We start from the raw sequence: 23,706 nt of genomic DNA on the forward strand, positions 1-23,706 counted from the left end.
CCATATAAAAAGGACTGTGCATCTTTAAATCACCAACTAATCTGATTGATAAAAAAAATCACTCAATGAAATTGGCCAGAACTTAAACCATAAAGGCACACTAGCTTCCTTGAATGACACAAAACTAAAAGTCCATACCATTGGCTTTATTTTCTTTACGTTTGATATCCATTTCTTTGCTTTCTTCCAGTGTCTTCTCTAGTTCCTGTCCATTGCTGTTTTTAGAGTTTTTATTCATCCGTGGTACCCTCAGGAGAGTCAGCATCACAGGGCGCCGGTTCCCTGTTTCTTCATTCACCTAGGAATTCAAGCCACCAGAAATATCTCTACCAAAAAAGGAACTATGGGTGCGGGAGGGTGTTGGAACTCTCAGACAAAATGCTGCAACAGAAAGGAACTCTGGCAGTTTATCCCACCCCTATTATTTACAGAGAGAAAGCCTGAAGGTTCCCAGAAGGAAAGTGGAATATACAAGGCCCTATAACGAACTGCAAACCTTCCAGAAGCGGAGACAGACACCATCCTGTAACCCCTCCCTAATCCTTGACTGAACACTTCATGTACCTGAACCATTGTAGTGAACTGGACAGTGTATCTTCTTCGGCCTGCGGTGAAACGAACACTTGTCTCTCCAGATTTCCAGGCAGAATCAATAGTGCTGTTGTTGCTCGCACTGTAACTACACCAACGTCCAGAGCGGTCATCAAACCAGCGCCAGTTGTTGTTGTTGGACTGTAAGTACTAAACATAAGAGCACAAAGTTTCTTTCTATTTTCTACAACGTTGGTTCTTAGAAGAAACATTCACTTCATCAGTGTTCACTGCTAAAGCTAACCCAGGAAAAAGAAATATACTGAACATTTGATATACTTTGAGAACCAAGAGAGGTTTTGTACATATTAAGCCTCATATTCCTGAGCCTCTCCACAGCTTGTCCTGCGATCCTCTGTTTTCCTTTTGTTTCCAACTGTTTTCTACAAAAGGGGAACATTATTTTAGATATACTGAAACAAATCTTGTTCCTGAGAAGGTACTAAATAAATAATGTGGCATATGCAATCTTCGTATAAGGAGCTCTTGCTTTTGGAGCAATAGCTGTACATTCAGTCCTTTACATAGAAGAAGAGCCACTCCTCCTCTGGATACTCCTTTAACATTTACTTCCAGAGTAAGTTCTTAGGCCCTTTAGCAAGAAGCTCCATAAAAAATAATTCCAACACCCCATTCAGAAGAGAAATGTAGCTATTAATATCACTTGGGAGATTTATGCCTTCATCAGAGAGCTTTACATTCTTTACTATTCCCCTATATTCTCTCCTTGTCTACTCTTGTCTCAAGAAGTTAAGCAGTTCTGCCGACCATATACACTGTCTTACGCACCTTAGTCATTTGGGCTCTCCTTTTTGAGGAGATGGCTGTCTTTTCATAGAAATCAATTAGGAGCAACACTGGGGTGATCCACCTACAAAAGTAGAAATGATTTACTTTGGGCAAGCCAGAAATCTACACACAACATGGGAAAACTTAACTTCATCAGGCACCTCACAATTTTCAAACCACAAAAAGGTACCCCAGATTTGCCCCATACATGCTCCAGTAAAGTGCCCGATTCAGGCCCTAAGCTTGAGGGCCCAAGTCCCAGGGAAATAGAAGTAAAACCAGGAGAAATACAGGGTTACTCACTTTGGGGTCTGGACCTCCTTTTGTTCCTTGGCAGCTTGTAAACAGGGCTGAACCACTTCCAAGAGTTTGATTAGGACATTGAGGATGCCACTAGATTCAACCACCCAAGCACAAGGTAGCTTCAACTCCTGATTAATGAATGAATCAAAGGGGAAAAAAATAAAACATATCAACTTCTACTAAGTATCAAGGATTAGCATGGTATAGATCACCAGGGTGAACACTAACAGAATGGATGAATTCAAATTCCACCTCTGCATGGACCAATTCTGTGATCTGAGATGAGTTAAATTCCACAGGCTTTCATTTTCTCATGGATCAAAGGCAATAATTTCTACCCCCAGGGTAATTGTGGTAATTGAAGCTATATATTCAAAGTGCCCAATACAGTGCCTGGCACATTAATATGAGCTTAATATGGAAACTGTTATCAGTTATCATTAATATAGTTAAGGATTGTCATCTAGGCTACATAGTGTTACTTATATTGAAGTTGAAAAGCTTGATTTACAGAGAATCTTTATAATCTTTCAATGAAGATGGAATAATTAAACACAGCAACCCACTTAATGGTTCCCTGTAGAGGGACTACACTGAAATTACTTATAATAGGAAATCACTGGAAGTAATTTAAATGTCTAACAATAGGCAATTACTTAAACTAGGGGATGTCCAAAAGATGGAATAATACATACATGACATGGGAAAATATTCATAATATAATACAGACAAAAAAGAATACAAAACTTTCTAAGCAGTCTGAACCCAATTGTCTAAGTACATAGAAAAAGGACTAGAAGAAAATACAAGATTGTTACTTGTGATTTTTTAAAATGAGGGGACTCATGAGTAATTTTCTCTTTATATTATATGACGGGGGACCCCAGCATTCTGTACTCTGCAACCTATTCACAAGTGCTATAATAAGAATTACTATTTCCACCACAGGGAAAGTCCCAGGACTATAGACACATAGTTTGACACATATATTGAACTCATCTCCCAAGTTGCTGTGAAGGGTTTTACTCCATTAAGTTCAGGTTTTACTATTAAACATGATGATAAATGAAGAGTCTTTTGTTCAAGGTCAATTGCCTCCTAATTCCTATGTTGGTTGGAACACGAACATATCCTTCCCAAAGCACTCTTTTCCCCTCAAATCTGCCAAGTGACCAGGTACAAAAGAAGAGTGAGATTCTATCTGATGCCTGTTACCCAATTTTCACCCCCTACCCAAGGCTTTGGCTTCCAGTTAAACGTATCCTCAGAGAGGCCATATGTATTCCACAACAGAACTATGACAGTCATTCTAAATACCTTCTTTTAATGACCACCCCAAAATCCTCTAAGGCTCAATTCAATTAACACTTGTTCCAAGAAGCCTGTCTCATTAATCCAGCTGTGGTGCATATGCCCTCCCTGAACTCAGACAAAATTGTTTATACCATTCATGTGGCACAGAACGTTGTATTTTGTACTTAATTATGTGTATTACAGCCTATTAGAAACTGTGGGCTCATGAAATGCACGGATCATGCCTCACAGTTCTCTACCTTATTCAATGTCTCACATGATAGGTGTTCAATAATTCTCATGAATGAATCAGAGAGACCACAAGATCTAAATCTTACCTCAAAAAGCAGTGTTAAAAGCAAGATTCTAGTAGCCAAATTGGATGCCTGGGGCAGAGTGGCCATCTGACTGATCCACTCTGACACAGTTTTTGTGTCACTCGTTGTCAAGGGAAGAGCGGCTTTGATCAATACATCAGCAGCTTCCCACACCTAGAAAAGAAGAGTGGCCAAGTCAGAACTGTAGATCGAGTATGACAAGGTTTGTCAAAACATTCTCAACCTTGTAAAATACCTGATCCACCCTCAACACACTTGCCAAAAGAGGGTGGGTAAATAATAACATTTACTTTTGGGATTAAAAGATGTAGGCTACTACAGGAGCATCTCTAAAAGTTTATTTCCTTAGGTTAGATTACAAGAACTCTTAATTCTAAGTTAAAAGAAATGAATATTTTAAAAAAAATTCTGGTGCACAGTCAACCCCGCAAAGATTCTACCAACTTACACTTCCATGAGCAATCTTTCACTACATTCTGCCCCAGAATTATCATTAGAAACAAAAAATCAGAATGTTAGAAATCTTGGACTTGTTTTAGTTCGCGTGTTAAATTTCTTGTAATGAAGTTCACATAATTGCCTTTTTTACTAAGGTTCTGGTTTTCTTAAAATCATTTCTACAAGCTCTTAATATACATTAAAGATAACTAAACCTTGATCGTATCTTGTGGAAAAAAGGTTTATCTTTTTTTCCCCCCCACTTCTGTGATGCATCCATACACTAAAGTTATGATTACACACATCACTTTTCTTACTCTGCTTCTTGACTTTAAAAATAAAACAAGATTCAATGATTTAAATACATAAAGAGTAAAAGAAAAATAGTAAAGGAAATACAACCAAAGTATAACTGCTTTGTGTGGGGATTCAGGGTAATTTATTTCTCATCCTACTTCAACTATTCATCAGGATGGGGACTCATTTGTCAAAGTCATTGTTGCACAGGAGGGGAGGAAAAACATTTATTCACTGTTAATCCAGGGGGCCAAACTTGGCTCAAGAGTAAGTAAGACACATTTTAGATATTTAAGGTGTATCTAAGAAGAAATGCCTAGAAAAAGAGGGCTTTGTTTTTCTTTCAAAGACGTTATTTGTGAAGTAGTTAATCTACTCTTTGCAGGAACACTCAAGAAAGACCCAGATCTAAAGAATTCAAATAGAGAATACATCCATATTGGGTGAAATTAAAAATACTATTTTTTGAAATCAAGTTTTGATAGATGGCAGGAAAAGCCCTTTACATACTCCTCTTTTGGCCCCCGGAGAGCATACCTGATTGACCACTTGCTTCAGAATCATGTCTCGATAGTCCGCTCCATTCCGCTTTATTGCTGTCATGATCAGATCACACACCCGGTACACCGTGTCTGGCAACTCATCCAGAAGGTGGAAGCAACCCGGCAACATGGTATCTGTGAATGTGTGGAGTTCATCTTGCTCCAATGGATCAGCATCCTGGAACTTCTCTAGACATTTAGCCTCTTCCTCTTCCTGCTTTTCCCGAGCTTTCCGTTCCTCCTCCTCCTTCCGGCAAGCAACTTCCTGGAGCCAGGGAAGGAAAAGTGACAGTATATGGGAGACTTGAGGGGAGAAAAGACGAAGAATACTCTAAAAACGTATTTGCCCTACCACACGAGTACCCTCTACCTTCTTCTCCAAGCAGGTGATATGTTTATTAGCGTGTGGCAACAAGTATGAGGGCAGCCACACAGGCTAAGGCAAAATAAGGAAAGCAGAGGGGAAGGACACCTCCACCCCTGAAGCATTGCCAAGTTATTCACACCACCCTACACCACCTCCTACAAAATCATGTGTAGACACTGTCCTGCATTCTCTGCCAGTATAGTAAACAGAAGCAATTGTTACCTAAAAGCAGACAGCCAAGTTTGGCCTAGTGGGCACTACCAAGTACATTTGGGGTCTCTTACTTCACAATAAAAATCAATGCATCATCGTCCCCACTTAAAGCTTTAGGTCAATACAGTGTAGATCAGTGATGGCAAGGTTGGGATACATGAATACTCCCGTGGCTTTCTTTAGACTTCAATTCCACCAATTACTCTGCAATAGTAGCAGAATGTTCACTGAAACACTAAGATTAACATGTCAGACCCTTTGGGATGCCTCGTATTATAGTTACCTCAGGTGACTCTGCCCTTTGATCCATTGGGATATCCTGTCCCAGAGACATGGCAATTGCTCTCATCATCTGGTCCTCTTCAGACATACTCAGATCCTACAGAGCAACAAGAGAAAGTCCAGCAACTATACACACCCCAACTTAAGGAATCAGACACCCTGTGCACAAGCTTTTGAGAAAAAAAGGGGCTCCGAACTCTGTTCTCTAGAGTTAAACTAAGTATGCTTACCTGGTCGCTAAAAGAATAGAAAGGGAAAATCACAATGAAATTAAGTATAGGAAGGGGACTTCAATGTGACCACCTATTCCGCATCTCAGAAAAGAGAGCCTTTTACATTGTTTTCTGAAGAGTTCTTCTGCAAACCAAGCACAGTAATGTGCATGGTGGGGAGATAGGAAGCTTCTGCTCACTACATTCTAGAATTAGGAGAGTTACCATGAAAAGAAAATATTGGCATGGAGAAATCTGAAAATGAGTGGTAGTTTATAGAAGGGGAGATGAGCGACTGATACGGGAGAGGAGAAAAGCACATCAGTAACCAAACCAATGTCCTGGAAGATTCGAGTTCCTGAGCAAACTCACCCGAACAACTCCTCCCATGATCGGGGGCGGGTGGGTTAGAAGGTACTCTGTGGCCTGCTCCATGGTGCTGGTGTTCAGTAGAGCCTCCATGGCATGTTCCCTTGTGAAGCCCATGTCCATGAGCTACAAAAAGAATGCAGGATCTCAGAACCACGGTAAAAAAAGAAATCCAAATGCATTTCAAAAAGAAAGGGCCATTGTTATTCAACACAGTATTGGAAGTCCTAGCCAGAGCAGTCAGGCAAGAGAAAGAAATAAAAGGCATCCGAATTGGGAATGAAGAAGTTAAATTGTCACTTTTTGCAGGCGACATGATTCTTTATATAGAAAACCCTAAAGACTCCACCAGAAAGCTATTAGAAACAATAAACGAATGCAGTGAAGTTGCTGGCTACAAAATCAATGCACAAAAATTCACTGCATTCCTATATACTAACAATGAAATTTCAGAAAAAGAAACACAATTTGTCAATAAACTGCATAGAAGAAACATAGGTACTAAACTTATGGACCTTGGGTTCACAGAGGATTTTATGAGCTTGACCTCAAAGGCAAAGGAAGAGTAAAAGCTAAAATAAATGAAAAGACTATATCAAACTAAAAAGCTTCTGCACAGCAAAAGAAACCACCAACAAAACAAAGAGGCAACCAAATGAATGGGAGAAGATATTTGCAAACAATGCCTCTTATAAGGGGCTAATACTATATAAGGAACTCATACAACTCAGTAACAAAAAGACAAACAGTCCAATTAAAAAATAGGCAGATGAAAAAAACAAAAAGGCAGAGGAGACACAATAAAATGCATAGAAGAAAACATAGGTACTAAACTTATGGACCATGGGTTCAAAGAGCATTTTATGAATTTGACTCCAAAGGCAACAGAAGTAAAAGCTAAAATAAACGAATGGGACTACATGAAACTTAAAAGCTTCTGCACAGTAAAAGAAACCATCGACAAAATCAAGAGGCAACCAACTGAATGGGAGAAGGTTTTTGCAAACAGTGCCTCCGATAAGGGGCTAATATCCAAAATATACAAGGAACTCATGAAACTCAACAACAAAAAAACAAACAACCCAATTGAAAAATGGGCAGAGGACCTGAAGAGACATTTCTCCAAAGAGGACATACAAATGGCAAATAGACATAAGAAAAAATGCTCAACATCACTAATCATCAGAGAAATGCAAATAAAAACCACAATGAGATATCACCTCACCCCAGTTAGAATGGCTGTCATCAACAAGACAAATAGTAACAAGTGTTGGATAGACTGTGGAGAAAAAGGAACCTTCATACACTGTTGGTGGGAATGCAGACTGGTGCAACCTCTATGGAAGGCAGTGTGGAGGTTCCTCAAAACAATTATGAATAGAATTACCATATGACCCAGCAATCCCTCTCCTGGGTATCCACCCAAGAAATCTGACAACATTTATAGATAAAGACACGTGCGCTCCAATGTTCATTGCAGCTTTGTTTACGGTGGGCAAGACATGGAAACAACCAAAATGTCCTTTAATAGATGAATGGATAAAGAAGTTGTGGTATATGTACACAATGGAATTCCATTCGGCGGTAAGGAAAGATGATATAGGAACATTTGCAACAACATGGATGGATCTTGAGAGTGTAATGCTGAGCGAAATAAGTCAGACAGAAAAAGCAGAGAACCATACGACTTCACTGATATGTGGTATATAAACCAAAAACAACAAAAGAACAAGACAAACAAATGAGAAACAAAAACACATAGACACAAACAATAGTTTAGTGGTTACCAGAGGGTAAGGGGGTGTGGGGTGGGAGATGAGGGTAAGGGGGGATCAAATATATGGTGACGGAAGGAGAACTGACTCTGGGTGGTGAACACACAATGGGATTTATAGATGATGTAATACAGAATTGTACACCTGAAATCTATGTAACTTTACTAACAATTGTCACCCCAATAAAAAAAAATGGGCAGAGGACATTTACAGACATTTCTCTCAAGAACACCTACAAAATGATCAACAGATATATGAAAAATGCTCATCTTCACTAGCTATTAGGGAAATGCAAATCAAAACCACACTGACATATCACCTCAAATCTGTTAGAATGGCTATCATCAACACCACAAATAACACGTGTTGGAGAGGCTGTGGAGAAAAAGGAACCCTGTTCGTACACTGTTGGTAGGAATGTAAATTGGTACAGCTGCTATGGAAAACAGTATGGAGCTTCCTCAAAAATTTAAGAATAGAATTAACATATGACCCAGCAATCAGTCTCGTGGGTAAACAACAAAAAATCTGAAAACATTTATCCACAAAGATATATGTACTCCGATGTTCACTGCAATATTATTTACGGTGGCTAAGACATGGAAACAACCAAGGTGTCCTTCGACAGATTACTGGATAAAAAGATGTGGTATGTATACATACTAGAATATTACTCAGCCATAAGAAAAGATGAAATACTGCCATTTGTGACAACATGAATGGATCTTGAGGTTATTATGCTAAGTGAAATAAGTCAGACAGAAAAAGTCGAGAACCACATGACTTCACTTGTATGTAGGATATAAAACTGAAAGCAACTAAGGAACAAGACAAACAAAATCTCATAGACACAGACAACAGTTTAGTGGTTATTAGAGGGTACGGAGGGATGGTAGAAAAGGGTAAAGGGGATCAAACATATGGTGAGAAAAAGGAGAACTGACTCTGGGTGGTGAGCACACTATGTGATATATACATGATGTAATACAGAATTGTACACTTGAAACATATGTAATTTTACTAACCATTGTCACCCCAATAAATTTAACTAAAAAAACAAGAAAGGAACCCTTTCAAGATGGAAACAAATTTTCTTAACTTCACATGAACCGAGAACATTTATAAGGTAAGACATTTAGGTAACATGAATGGACCTTTGTATTTGGTGCTTTCACAGCATTCAAACATTAGAGCTACAGGATAGTACAGGTGGTTCTCAATTCCATTCTTTAAGAAAAGACATACAAATTTATACAAAGAGAAACTATACACTACAGCTTTACAACATCAAGTAAGAAAATTAAGATCCGGTAATAAAAGAGTGACTAAGATGTTAAAACAACCCATTTTCTTAATGACAGCAGTACAATTCTACATATGATATGATGTTAATTATGTAAAAATTAGTCATAGAACTAAGGGATAAAAAAAGGGCATAATTGTTATCTTGTGTAGTTACATTATGAATGCCTTTTAAAAAATATTTTGCTGTACTTCCAAATTGTCTTAAAGGGAGCATTTATTACTGTTATGATAAAAAATGTGACGTGTATATATAGAAGAAATATTCGAACAGGACTCTAGACAAAGAGAACACACATAGAAACACACAAATTCCTGGAAGAATATGCTAAAGGCTCTTTTGAGATTGAAATCTCAGGTTCGTAAGTGCTTCCCCACCTCCCAACCACCACTGCTCCTAGCTTCCAATTTTCAAAATGTGGGGAAAAAGTTTGCAGGTTAAGTACGGTTTCAGATAGTTCTTGTTGGAGAATAAATTTGGGTCATGACATCCCTGCCCTTCATAGATTAATCAGAAAGAAGCTGAGGACGATTTGCCTCCAAGAACATGTAGCTGCAGCTTACTAAAAATACTTAAAAGAGTTCTAATAATAAACAACAAGCTTGGGGAGAACACAAATCTTTTACCCGTTGGAATCATTGGAACTACATTCCAGCTTTCTCAGGAGAAAAAAAAAAAAACCCTTAGAGAAAGAGCAAAAAATAAACCCTTAGAGAAAGAGCAAATTTAAACTTTTTTCCTGGCTGACAGGACCAGGAACCCAGTGGCATGTAAACTTAAAAATCCACAAGTGTCACACTCTATCCGGTGGCAAAATCTGGGCCCTGGACTATCCGGCCACCATCCTACCTGTTGCAGTTGTTGCTGGTTGACTTGAGGCTCTCTGCGGGAGCCACCTTCTTCTTGCCCTGTATCCTCTTCTCCTCGAGACCCCTCCTTCTCTTTACTCAGTCTCTCTCGAATCACAGGTTCTCCTCGGAGGATGTGGCACAGGATGGCCAGCATGGACTCAGCCATTCGACCGCCATACACTTTCAGGGGTTTCCGGTTCCACAGGTTTTTGATGCAAGTAAAAGCTGCCTGTAAGTTATTTGAAAAGCTGTATGAAAATCATTTTGTTTCAATTCGAAGCCCTGGGAGGAATTAAGTCAAAGACCTATGGAATGGTCCTTCCACAATCAGTCTGTGCCAACAACAAAATCCTAGGTCAGTCCTGAAGGGGCTTAAGGAAGCACAGAGGGGGGGCATTTAACCCAACCTGGAAGTTACCAATCTGAAGCTTACAGTTCAAATGTTTACACCACAGAAAATTCTCAAATGGTTTCTATCCCCCTCTGTAATGCAGCCTTATCTGGGAATCGGAACTAATGATCAAGTTATTTTATTAAGGACAAAACACAGTGGGAGCTACCTAGTCAGCACGAGAAATTCCTTTTGGTTTTAGAATGCTGAATACTCACTTTCTGAGTTACCACAAGGAAGCGGAGGGCACTGAATTGTGGAAAGTTCTGGACACCTCCGGGCAATTTGGCAGGCAGTGAATGTGGAGATTCAAGCACCGTGGTGGGATTCACCATCTTCTCCACCAGCATAAGCCAGGCATCTAGGAATTCTCCTGTGCCATCAGGTAAGTCTGAATGTTCTAATCCCTCAGCAACAGGAACTTTGCCTCCCATGGACAGAGCCCAATTGAAAGTTCTGAATTCAAATAAGAGAAAGTATGGAGACAGAATATTGGTATTTTAGATGGGGTGGTAGTGGTAGAAAGGACAGTCAATAGGTTCCCAGTCTACGTTGGAAGTAGATGTCCATCCTCTTGGAGCTACTGTTTCCAATCTGTTCAACATTTATTAGCTTTACCTTTTTTTGTCTTTATTCTAGCTTTATTAAGATATTATTGGCACATAACATATGTAAGTTTAAGGTGTACAATGTGATGATTTGATACATATATACATTGCAAAATGATTTCTTCTAGCATTAATTTTTAAAGCAAAAACAAACAAAAAAGTGAAACTTACTTTAAAATTTTAACCAAGAGAAGTAGAAAAATTATCATATTCAGAGAAACAATAGAAAAGGACAAGTCTATTAGAAAAGTATGTATCAGGTACTGGAAACCAAATGAGGAAAAGAGACCCTTACAAACACCTCTAAGACAGGCTGAATCCCACGCTCCAAGGCAGATGGAGACAAATATGGCTAGTTCTTGGAACATAACAGGGTATCCCAATGGGTGTCTACGTATTCACAGCACAGGTGTATTAGAAAGTTGTGGGCTGCTGAAGCACACAGAAAAACCCAAACTCCACGAAATGCTTTTCAGCAAACAACTCGATCCTTACTCAAAAAGAGCATTGTGGCCTCCAGAGCAGAGAAATTTCTGCAGCATGAGGTGGTAGGGATATTTCCTCTCATCAAACAGCATTGGGGATGTAAAACCAACTGAACAGATGAAGAATGTCAGCCTGAAAGAGGGAAAAAGCAAAAAGTTAACATTCTCTGAGACCGACACTGAAGTAATGGCAAATTCACGTAGAAGCCCAGAGCAAAATTTAAGATTGCACCGAACTGACTGACAGACTGACTGGAATGCAGGTGGGTCACTAGTCTGGTTACTGAAATTTCTAAGGTTTCTAAGTGGCTCCCACCTACTAAAAAATACAAGGTTATTGAAATGCAGTTGGATTATAAATGATTTTAAAATCTATGTTCTAGACTAAGTAGAACCAAAACAAGTACCTTAAACTGTTATTGGGGTACAAATCTACAGTAAACAAGGGACCACCAAGGCCTCTAATTCAGTGGCTCATTCTCCATTGAAGTAGAGAAGAAACCAATTCGATTCTGTACCTTAAGCGGAATCTCACCTGAAGCGGGGAGTAGGTGTATATGGTGGAGGCTGCCAAGACAAGCCCTTTGTGAGGAGCTTAGTAAGGGCTGAGGCTGTGGATCGAGCAGCAGGTGTCGGCGCTGTGGTAGTGCTGGCAGCATGATGGCTCCTTCTCTGGCGGACAGGAGACCCCACACAAAGTTTAACAAGGAGTCCAAATAGCTCAGCAAGTGCTCGGCCTAATCTGGAAGAGGCTGGAATCCAAAAGTCAGAATAAGGCTGACAGTATTCTCAGAATTAGTTTCATTAATAACAGACACATTACCATTAATACATTTTTATGACTGACCACTTCCTCCCACACAATACCTAGGAAACACTTGGACTTGTCTCTACATATGAGAGTCCAAAAAGGAAGTTCCACAGGGAATCAATGCCTCTTTCAAAGGCAGGAGAGAGAAATATCTTGGCATTCAACACATAACAAATGTTGAAAGACAAACAAGGTAAGCATTCACACTGCTAGAAGAAGTATAAACTGAAACCACCTTAGCAGACAGCAATATAGTAATAAGAACTAGTTAAGTAAATGATTTATTGGATTATGAAGTCACTTAAAATGCCTATAGAGGACTTTAAAAATTGCAAAAACGTTAATGACTTAGACCAGAAAAATCATATATATTGTATATTGTCTGATCACATTACATACATAGTCGCCAAAGGAAAAAATATTGCTAGGAAAATCATACAATTTTTAAGTGACTTTCTTAAGGTGTTAGGTAGATTATAAGTATTTCAAATTTTCATTTTTTGTAGGCTGCTTTTTGGTATATATTGAAGCAAAAAAGCAGACTCCAGGGGCAGCCGGATAGCTCCATTATAGAACGCAGTACGTTTAAGAACAAGGTTGCTGGTTTGATCCCCACATGGGCCACTGTGAGCTGCCCCCTCCACTAGATTGAAACAACTACTTGACTTGGAGCTGATGGATCCTGGGAAAACACCCTTACATTAAAAAAAAAAAAGCAGAATCCAAATATGAACATGTAAAAGTGTAGAAAAATGGAAAGAAAATATGTCTAAACACAATATATTTGGGTATTAGCTTGCTTTTCTTAAAATATTTTGTGTACTTGATAGTTGCACTGGCTGGCTAGAAACCTCTATGTATGTCCAGACTCTGAAAACCTAATGCATCCAAACAATAAATTTGAGCTTTTTCATCACCGCCTTCTAATGAACAGACAGCAAAGTGGCTCAAATGTAGTCAGCAAGGGTAAGAGAGGAAAATAAAAGGCCAGTAGCCACAGAGAAATAGACATCAAAAGCAGGGGCTGGACCCACACAAAAACCCCATAATGTTCCAAGCCATTGTAGTCTAAGGGGTCTAACAAAGAAAGAAAGGGGAGCTAAACAGGAGTAATCTTCTTGGATGGTCAGTTTTCCTTCAATTCGTAGTGCTGGTAGACTTTCAAATTAAAACAAAAGGAGCAGCATTAAACAAATTAGAACAAGTGTAAAATTCAAGGGGGGTTTAAGGTAACAAATGGAAAACACCACACGCCATTTTCTGCTTGCTTTTGGGCAGAGCTCCAGATGCCAAGGAGTTATGTATTCACATTCCTCTACATTAAGGTGGCAGAAAGTGGCAAATGTTGAGAGACATACGAAATCGATACCCCAAACATTGATATTACATTAGGTGGTAAAAGATGGCAAAGACAGACTAGTGTGTGGCTTTAATGTGGTCTTGTGTCATGTTAATGTAATCTCTACAGAGCTGCCAAAATGACTTTTTAAAAGCACAAATCAACCATGTCACTTGATGGCTATGTTTAAGGGACAGAGAGGAGAAGAGGAAAGTGGGTGGAGTAGCCAGACAGGTACCTGGAAAGCAGGAGAGCTCAATACCACAAAAGCCAAGAAAAGAGCATTTTAAGAAGGAGGTGGTGAGTCAACTAACATGCTGCAGAGAAGTGACAAAGGGACTGGAAAGTATCCAATGAACTTAGGCAACAAGAAGGTTATAAGTACCTTGGTAAGACATGGTAGAAGCAGAAGGCATTTGCAGTAGGTGAAGAATGAACAAGAAGTAAGGAATTAAAGATAAGGAGAGGCAGATGGCTTTCAGGAAGTGATTCTCTTACCTCTATAGCCCTAACAGCACAGAGCCTGTCACTTAGTAGACACTCAATGAAGTACACCTAAAAATGCCCCACCAAAGTTTAAAACTTCCTTAGAGGAAATAACAGTCTTACCAACTCAATTTGTTTAAGCTCTGGTTAAAGCTCTAAAAGTCAGAAAAGAAAGTAAAGAGAATCACCCACCTGACAATAAAGGCTTGATTTGCTTGATTCTGGCAGCCATGGCAGGTGTGATTTTAGATTTGCCCTTAGAGTCTGAAGCAGTAGGTTCATCTGTCTCCATAGGAGCCAATGTGTCACCATCAAGCCCAATGCCTTCCAATAAGCCTTGGGTAGAAGCATCCATACTTCCAGCTGCTGCATCCTGTTCCCCATCTGTAAACATAAGAGGGGACCAATAAGACCATGTTGAGCCAGCATTTACCTGGTTCACTGTTCTGAAGAGTCCCAAGAAAGAGCAACCTATGGTGCTTGCTCTTCTTTAAATAAATGTCCATCACTTCCTAAATCTGAAGAGAAAAAAAACAAAAAAATCCAAAACTCCACTGATATGCTTCTCTCCTTAGAGCTGCTTTTAGCTAATACTGACATCTTCCAATGAGAGCTTATGAATAGTCTTAACCCAGGACTACTTTGGAAGATTATAGGTACTGCATGATGTGAGGGGTACCAGTCATATAGACTACTATGTGCATGGTGCCCCCAAGCTGTCAGGAGTATGCACTGCTAGAATTTTATAGTTCGTTAATAAACTCACATTGGACATCATAGATTACCACTGTGGAAAAATATTTCCTAGCTTGCAGCATTTAAGATTTTTGTATATGAATGTGTGTGTGTGTTCGTGCGCGCACACTCTTACATTTAAAAATTGGCTTTAGGCAAACTTCTAAAACACATCACCAAATTTTCTGGAAAAACTGTGAAAACGGAGTCATCTTTCTTAAATGTGTGAAAGACATTGCTGGGGAAAAATAAATTATTTTACTCTTTCTTTGACTTAAATTTGGTATATTTTGACTAAATTTGAGATTCTAATTTTTTGGATATGGTACATTTTCTCCAAAACCTTGCCACAGGTGTGTATATGTTTTATTAATTCTGTTCCCTCTCCCACACTAGCTGTCAGATAAGTCTTTATTTGTTGTTTCACAAGTTATGTCTGCTTTATTACTTCCTGTCTTTAATAATTTCAGTATAATTTTTAAACATTATCTGTTAAGTTTTTATACATGGAATTATCTTCATTGTTTTAACAGTTTATCAAATGTATTTCCTTCCTGATGTACAATAACAGAAGAAAAAACTTTCTACAAAGTTGCTTTTACTAATTTTAGGTTTGTTGCATTAGGGTCAGAAAATTGTGTATAATTTCTGCCTACTGAAATTTGGAACTTTTGTGCTATAATATAAAATCTATTTTCTAAAACAGCACTGTCCAATACAAATATGATGTGAGTCACAATATTTTAAATTTTCTAGTAGCCACATTAAAAAGTGAAAAGAAACAGCTACAATTTTTAATATAATGCTTAACCCAATATAACATTTTTTCTTTCAACATATAATCAAATATAAAAACTAAGATTTTACATTTTTATACTAAGTATTAAAAAACAGGTATCTATTTTATACTTTATACCACATCTCAATCAAGACATTAAATTTTCATTAAAATAAATGATCTGTTTACATTTCATATAATTTAGTTGGAAACAAAAAGATGCACATACCCAAGTTGTTCCAAGCATACTTAAAAGTCTTCGAACAACTGAACAGGGTAACAGCTGTTATATTTAAATTAATAAAAATTAAAAACTCAGTTCACTCCACCCAACCTATGACCTCATCTTAACTATATTTGCAACAGCTCTTTCCAAATAAGGTCATATTCTGAAGTGCTGGGGGGGGGGGGAGAGGCACATTTCAAGCCATAACACTTTCCCCTTAACAAGAGGAAAGAAAGAAAAAGAGAGGGCAAGACAGAACAAGAAAGGGAAGGAGGGAGGAGGGAAGGAGGAGAATAAAGGAGGAAGAAAAAAACTTGTTTTTTACGTAGTTGTACTAGCCACATTAAAATATTCAGCAGTCACACAAGGCTACATACTGGACAGTGGTTCTAAAGTGTTCCAGTCACTTTAAAACAATCATTTACCATTTTTAACCTATGAAATTAAGCTTCTGAAAAATAAACATACAAAAAAAATTAATGTCCCATCATACCGTTTGATACAGTAATTTCTAGGAATCGATCTTACACTAGCATAAAACTACATATAAAGATGTTTGTTTTTCAAAATAGTACATCAGGAACTTAACAGGGAATGATTAATTCATGGTACCTTTACATGACAAAGTGAAAAGAGATCTATGAAATAATGTTCCTAAGATAATTAGAACCATGTTAATAAAATATATCCTCAGGGAAAAAAATTAGGCAGACACTTCCAAAGTATTGTTTTGTGGTACGAATATGGGAGATTCTTTTTTCTACTACATCTTCTAATTTTTACGGTTGTGTGTACATATTTTTATAGAAAACAATGAGTAAAAAGTTTATTTTTAAAATAATTAAAAATCAATGAAAGGAAAAAAATTGAGGACTACAGATGACAGAGCTAACCAAACTTTCACAACAGACCTATAAAGACAGAGAGAATTTAAGAGAATGACTAAGATTTTAGTTTCTTGGAGTTACCTGATCTTTTTCCGCCCTGGGTCGTACCTGCCTTCTCATCCTTTGGAACCAGCTTCTGCATATCTGCCTGGCCAAATTCACATCCAGATGGTAGGCTGCAACAAGAGAAAACAGTGAGCTCATCTCCTATGTTGTGCTTGGTTGGTCTCTAATCTGCTTGGCTGACACTACCCTCTCCCATAGCAGATAAGTAAACCTAATAAAACATCTGCAGTGATCGAGTTCCTGAGGTAGCACTCAACAAGGTTTCTAACTCAACTTTTGAGATCTAACAACAGGACCAAATTTGAAACACCTACCATGTTGACATACCAGAATTGGGATGTCAAAGATGTGCAGGATGACACTTTTTGTAAGCAAGCCCCTAGGTTGGTTAAGTGGGAAGGACAATGCTATGGATCGAATGTTTGTGCCCCCTCGAAATTCACTGTTGAAATCCTAATGTCCAATGTGATGGTATTAGTAGGAAAGGCCTTTGGGAAGTGCTTAAGTCATGAGAGCGGAACCCTCACAAATGGGACTCCTATCTTTAGTCCCTTCTGCCACGTGAGGATATAACAAGAAGTGTGCGACCTGCAAGAGGGTCCTCACCCAGCCATGCTGGCACCATCTCAGACTTCCAGCCTCCAGAACTGTGAGCAACAAATTTCTGCTGTTTGTAAGGGCCCAGTCTGTGGTATTTTGTTATAGCAACTGGAATGGACAGGACAGACAAGGGAGCCTCGGAACTCTTGACTATAACCTTCCATCCTGGACTAAAGCTATACTCCAGGCTCACTGAGCTTAGTTTCTATTATGAAAGACAATAGAGATAACAAAAGAGATGACCATTCCCTTACCTGTTTGGGGTACACAGGGAGAGGAGGACAGTGCTTTCCCACACCAGGGAACAGTATAGCTGGCTCAGTTTGCTCAGAACACTCAGACCCAACTGGGAGCCCCACTGGTTTACAGAGATGGAACGAATTTCACTCTGCAACAAAGTAAAAAGAAGGTGATCTTTGGGGTGCCCTCTGAACAATTATATTCAAAATCAACTTCTAGCTATTTCAGAAGGATATGGAATTCTATTTTTCCTTCTTTGTTATTCTCACAGCTGTCTATTTCATCAAAATTTCCACATTTAAGATCCCAGTTTCACAAGGTACTCTCTTACAATATTTATAATCTCTCTAACATTTGTTCTCATTGCTTTTTGTAAAATGAAAAGACAGGAGTCATAGCCAACTCTGTTTTTCTAAATCAAAGAAAATTTTATAGATTCACTGACAGCTTTCTATTTTTTTAAGTGTGGGGGCATGCTGTTTTCCTCTTATTTTAACAAATATTTGGATTTAATTCCTTGAATTAAACATTTCATTTTATTTTGATTTTATTTAATAAAGTCATAAAAACAAGCAAGTCCCTAAGTTTTGTTAGTCTAATTATTTTCTAAATAGTTTATAACTATGTTTTTCATTTGATTTGATTCAATAAATATACTCCTGCGCAACAGCATAAACCAGGGCCGCTAAAATGTTATACCATTAATCTTTAGAATTGATTACCTGAATCAAATGAGAACTAAAGGTAGTAAAACTGTGAGCACACAAAAAGAAACCACCTTTCTGGAATCGTAAGAGGAAGCTCAAAGCCATAGGGTTTGATATTTAGGAAGTCTTTAGTAATCTCTGTTAATTACCACTGACTTAAACATTCTGTGGTCAAATTTCCTTCTAACTATCCTATTATTAGGTCTTCATGCATTTGCAGAAAGATTAGGAAGTAACAGGCCAGATGAGCACCCAATTGATGCATGCCTGCTAAAAAGTTTAACTGTACATCCCAGTTGGCCTTCATGGATGTTACAGATCTATTTGTTATTTACACCAACCTCTTTCACTTTCAAGAAGATCCAGTTCATGAGATAAATTATATGGTCACCCAACTTCTAATGAAAAAAAATACTACTGGACAACAACTTAAAGCATAAACCCAAGCCACCCACCAAAAAACAAACAAACAAACAAACAAATAAAATCACACCCTAAAACTGTTCTTTCAGCAGCTAGCCCAGGTAGAACTGATAAGCACAGTAAGATGCGCCAGGTACATGCCCTGGGTATTTTATTGGCTTTAAAACAAAATATCCACCCCTAAGGTAATTCTTACCTGTCCAACTCTGCAAGTATGAACAAACATCATGATGTAGGCATGGGCAGCAGTGAGTGCATGCAGCAGAGGTGTGGCCTGAGCTGAGAGGGTAGCATCAGCAACATTGCCAGCACAAGCCAGTTCTCGCAACAACACTGAGCCCCCAGGGGATTCAATTGGGCGGTGTAAAGGCTCCAAGGAGGAGAGGATGGAGTCCAACTGGAGGAGACCCTCTTGGAGGACTTTGGGTTCATGCGACAGTGTCTGAAAAAAGAAGATTAAAGCATTAATGTATAAGGAACTTCATATGCATCAAGTCTTTACTAGTCACAATAGAAGTGGAAGGCAAGTCTCACAAATTTCAGATTTGGCCATGGCCTCTCACTTGGTAAATAGTGGAGTCAAAATATAAATGCAGGTACGACATCCCTCAACCCCTCCTTTTAAAGCAACACATTACTTCTCTCAAACGAAAGGCTTTTAAACATGGTAAGTCGATCATATTCAAAAGTTTGTGATGGCCAAACTAGAATACTGCTATAGATAGGACTCCATGCTGTAAGATGAATTCCAAATTTTGCTCAACAGGGAGCAATGTTAGGCAAGATTCTAAACTATGGAAGTCAACCACTATCATAAATGTTTTTTTCTTCCCATAATAAGGGAGACGATTCTAAGATTGGCATCAGCTAATCAATTTGTTTTATGAGACAACTCAAGGATTATATAGCACTTGTAATTACTTTTAGAGTCTTCAGAAAAATCTGAGAGTAAACGCTATCACTTGCCATTCAAAGATATGAGAAGTTAAGTGCCTTTCCTATGGCTTTAAATAAATCTACCCACATTCACACAGTATCTTAGAGGTAGAATAAAGATGGAGCAGCTCTTTTTCTCCTCTTAGTTATGAACAGCACTCCATTAAATATTCTCAAAGAGTAAAGGAAAATACTAGACTTGATTTAGCCAAAAGGTCAAAACCACAATGGGATTATCACCTCACACCTGTTAGAATGGCTATCATCAACAAGACAAAAACAAGTGTTGGAAAGGCTGTGGAGAAAAAGGAACCCTCATACACTGTTGGTGGGAATGTACATTGGAACAGCCACTACAGAAAACAGTGTGGAGATTCCTCAAAAAAATTACGAATAGAATTACCATATGACCCAGCAATCCATCTCCTGGGTATATACCCAAAAAATCTGAAAACATTTATCCATAAAGATGTATGTACTCTGATGTTCACTGCATTATTTATAGTAGCCAAGACATGGAAACAACCAAAGTGTCCTTCAAGATATATATATATACACACACACACATACATGCGCGTGCGTGCACACAAACAAATGGAATATTACTCTGTCATATAAAAGATGAAATACTGCCATTTGTGACAACATGGATGGATCTTGAGATTATTATGCTAAGCGAAGTAAGTCAGACAGAAAAAGTCAAGAACCATGACTTCTCTCATATGTGAGACATAAAACTGAAAGCAACAAAGTAACAAGACAAACAAACAAAAACTCATAGACAGAGACAACAGTTTAGTGGTTACAGAGGATAATGGCGGAGGGGGGATGGCAGAAGAGGGTAAATGTGGTCAAATATATGGTGATGGAATAAGAACTGACTCTGGGTGGTGAGCATACAATTTGATATACACATGACGTATCATAGAATTGTATACTTGAAACCTATGTAATTTTACTAACCATTGTTACCCCAATAAATTTAATTAAAGAGTAAAGCAAAATGAAACATTAAATGCAGATATGTCATAATTATGGATCTTTCCAAGTCCATAAGCAAGCAGATTTGTGATTTTTAGTAGAAATTACTTATTACTACACAACCCAGCTACTAAGAGAGCTTCACAGATTTAATGCAATCCCTATAAAAACCCCAATGGCATTTCCCCCCCACCCCCACTCCAGTTCAAGCCGTTGTTTCTCTGTCTAGTTGTGTAGGACACAGCTCCCTGGCCCATGCTGGTATTACGAGCCTTGCGTTCCCCAGGCTGAGGCAGTTGGTCGCCAATCCGCTGCTCACAGCAGCTCTCCCCGGATGCCAGCCACTCACGATGGCTGCCAGCCACTCCAGGCAGCACACGGCAGCCCGTGCAGACCTCCGGCTGCTCACAGGAGCCCACCTCCAGGGAGAGCCGTTGTCCACAATCTTAGTTATAGAGGACGTAGCTCACTGGCCCATGTGGGAATCAAACCGGCGACCTCAGCGTTAGAAGCTCGGCGCTCCAACCACCGGGGCCACTGGGCCAGACCCATTTTTTGTTTTCAACAGAAATAAAGCACCCTCATAAACCCTTGCATATATGGTCAAATGATTTTTGACAAGGGTGCAATAGGGGAAAGGAGACTCTTTTCAACAAATGATGCTGGGAAAATGGAATATCCACAGGTGAAAGAATGAAGTTGGACTTTAACTTTCACCATATAAAAAATTAACTCACAATAGATCAAAGACCTAAATGTGAGAGCTAAAAGTACAAAAACGCCTACAAGAAGCTGTAGGGTAGGTAAGAGCTCCACATTAGATTTGGCAATGATTTCTTATATAGGACACCAAAAACGAGGCAATGAAAGTAAAAAAGCGATAGACTTTTTCAAAATTAGAACCTTTTGTGTACCAAACAAAACTATCAACAGAGTGAAAAGGCAACCCATGGAATGGGAGAAAATATTTGCAGGTTATTTATCTGTTAAGGGATTAACGCCCAAAAATATATAAAGAACTCCTATAACTCAACAACAAACAACAGCCACAATAAAAAATGGATAAAGGACCTGAATAGACATTTCTCCAAAGATTTTCAAATAGCCAATAAGCATATGACCGATGCTCTATGTCACTCATTAAGGACATGCAAATCAAAACCACAGATTTCACTTCACGCTCACAGAGTGGACTACTATCAAAAATCCAGAAAGTAACAAGTGTTGGTGAGGATGTGGAGAAATTGGAACCCTTGTGCATTGCTGGTTGAAATGTGAAATGTGGAGTTGCTATGGAAGGAAAACAGCATGGTGGTTCCTCAAAAAATTAAAAACAGAACTACCATATGATCCAGCAATCCTACTTCTGGGTATATAACCAAAAGAACTGAAAGCAGGAACTCGAGGATCTCACTTATATGAGGGATCTAAAGAGGTCAAACTCAGAATCAGAGAGTAGAATGAATAATGTTTGCGAGGGGCTGGTGGGAAATGTGGAGATGTTGGCCAAAGGATACAAACTTTCAGTTATAAGATGAATGGCTTCTGGGGATCAAACGTACAATATGGTGACTCTAGTTTAAATAATACTGTATTATATCCTTCAAACTTGTTAAGAGAGTAGATCTTAAGTTGTTCTACACACACACACACACACACACACACACACCCAGTCTTGAAATATTCACACACTCACATTCATAGCAGCATTAATTCACAATAATAGCCAAGAGGTGGAAGAAGCCCAAATGTTTGTTGATGAATGAATGGATAAACAAAATGTGGTTTATACACAAAATGGAGTAAACTGAGCCTTAAAAAGGAAATTGTGCCAAATGCTACTACATGCATGAATCTTAAAGACATTGTGCTAAGCAAAATAAGCCAGTCACAGAAAGACAAATATAAGGTTACACTTACATGAGGTACCTAGAACAGTCAAATTCATAGACAGAAAGTAGAATGGTGGTTACCAGGAGCTGAATGGTGGTGGTGTTACCAGGGGCTGAGAGGGAGATGGGGAGTTGTTGCTTAACGCGCATAGAATTTCAGTTTTCCAAGATGAAAAGACTTCTGGAGATGAGTCGAACAATGTGAATGTACTTAACACTACTGAACTGTACTCAAAAATGGTTAAAGTGGTAAATATCAAGTTATGCGTATTTTACCATTTTGGCAAAATTTGTTCAATAAACTATGGGTCAATTATGCTTAAAATACACGACTATCAAGTTTGAGAAAGGAGAAAAACCAGCTAAACAACTATCAGACTGTGTTAAAAGCACCCATGACAAAGGATGACACTAAAAAAACCTGGCTCCAAAGCTTTCTTGGAGATAGTCCCATCCAATAAACTCAAATGTTACAACTACATACTAAACCCAGGAACAAAGAACAAATACTTCACCTTTTTAATGAGAAGTAACGTGGCACACTATTAGTTACAAAATTAACTTGCAGTAGTACATTAACCACAAAATTACACCATTATTTTTTAGTTCAAGGAAAAGGGAGACAACAATAAAAACACATACACGTAAGTACTCCAATATTGATTTCTAAAAAGAAATGAAAATATTCAGCCAGAAGCTTCTTACCAATATGGATTTGCAGACACCTGCAACAGCCTGACACGCTGCAGATGTGGGAAAGTCAATGGGCAGATTGGGAAGCCCCAAAATGGTAACCAAAGGCAAGAGGCCTTTCTGATTCACAAATTCCTGGCAGTGGTCATCTGTTGTATTGTTGCTCAGAATAGATTCCACAAATTTCATCTAGGTAATGAAAATTAAAAAAAAAAAAAAGTTAAAGCCTGACACTTGGAATTAAAAGGCCAGTTTGAAATAAGGATGGGGTAGCCTTGTAGTCACAAAATCAGTATTTTCTAGAATACCTAAAACCTCAGGTAAACAGGGATAGATATATGATATGGACCCTAAACATCCAGAAAATAAGGAATAATTACTTCTTAGCAATCTACCTTTTCAGCCACACCTAATGTCACACAATTTGAGAGCACAGTGAGGTTAAATGATTTGCTCAGG

General features: G+C 38.6%; 1 protein-coding gene across 20 annotated transcripts in view; it reads right to left on the minus strand.

The window, feature by feature from the left end:
• HUWE1 (HECT, UBA and WWE domain containing E3 ubiquitin protein ligase 1) overlaps positions 1–23,706 on the minus strand; it is a 160,820-nt gene that overhangs the window by 43,500 nt on the left and 93,614 nt on the right. For 18 of the 20 annotated variants that reach the window (XM_019718919.2, XM_019718910.2, XM_074323887.1 and 15 more), the window contains 17 exons: positions 23,260–23,436; positions 18,942–19,187; positions 17,630–17,763; positions 16,791–16,885; positions 14,276–14,467; positions 11,983–12,199; positions 11,458–11,580; positions 10,573–10,810; positions 9,962–10,192; positions 6,038–6,160; positions 5,455–5,550; positions 4,587–4,856; positions 3,315–3,467; positions 1,684–1,811; positions 1,381–1,462; positions 565–741; positions 139–298 (listed from right to left, as the gene is read on the minus strand). In XM_019718919.2, the coding sequence (XP_019574478.1) occupies positions 139–298; positions 565–741; positions 1,381–1,462; positions 1,684–1,811; positions 3,315–3,467; positions 4,587–4,856; positions 5,455–5,550; positions 6,038–6,160; positions 9,962–10,192; positions 10,573–10,810; positions 11,458–11,580; positions 11,983–12,199; positions 14,276–14,467; positions 16,791–16,885; positions 17,630–17,763; positions 18,942–19,187; positions 23,260–23,436 (2,842 nt within the window). The remainder of the gene's footprint in view (positions 1–138; positions 299–564; positions 742–1,380; positions 1,463–1,683; positions 1,812–3,314; positions 3,468–4,586; positions 4,857–5,454; positions 5,551–6,037; positions 6,161–9,961; positions 10,193–10,572; positions 10,811–11,457; positions 11,581–11,982; positions 12,200–14,275; positions 14,468–16,790; positions 16,886–17,629; positions 17,764–18,941; positions 19,188–23,259; positions 23,437–23,706) is intronic. The other 2 variants (XM_019718912.2, XM_074323885.1) reach the window with 1 other exon arrangement.

The sequence above is a fragment of the Rhinolophus sinicus genome, chromosome X, assembly GCF_036562045.2.
Source record: "Rhinolophus sinicus isolate RSC01 chromosome X, ASM3656204v1, whole genome shotgun sequence".
Taxonomy (NCBI): Eukaryota; Metazoa; Chordata; class Mammalia; order Chiroptera; family Rhinolophidae; genus Rhinolophus; species Rhinolophus sinicus.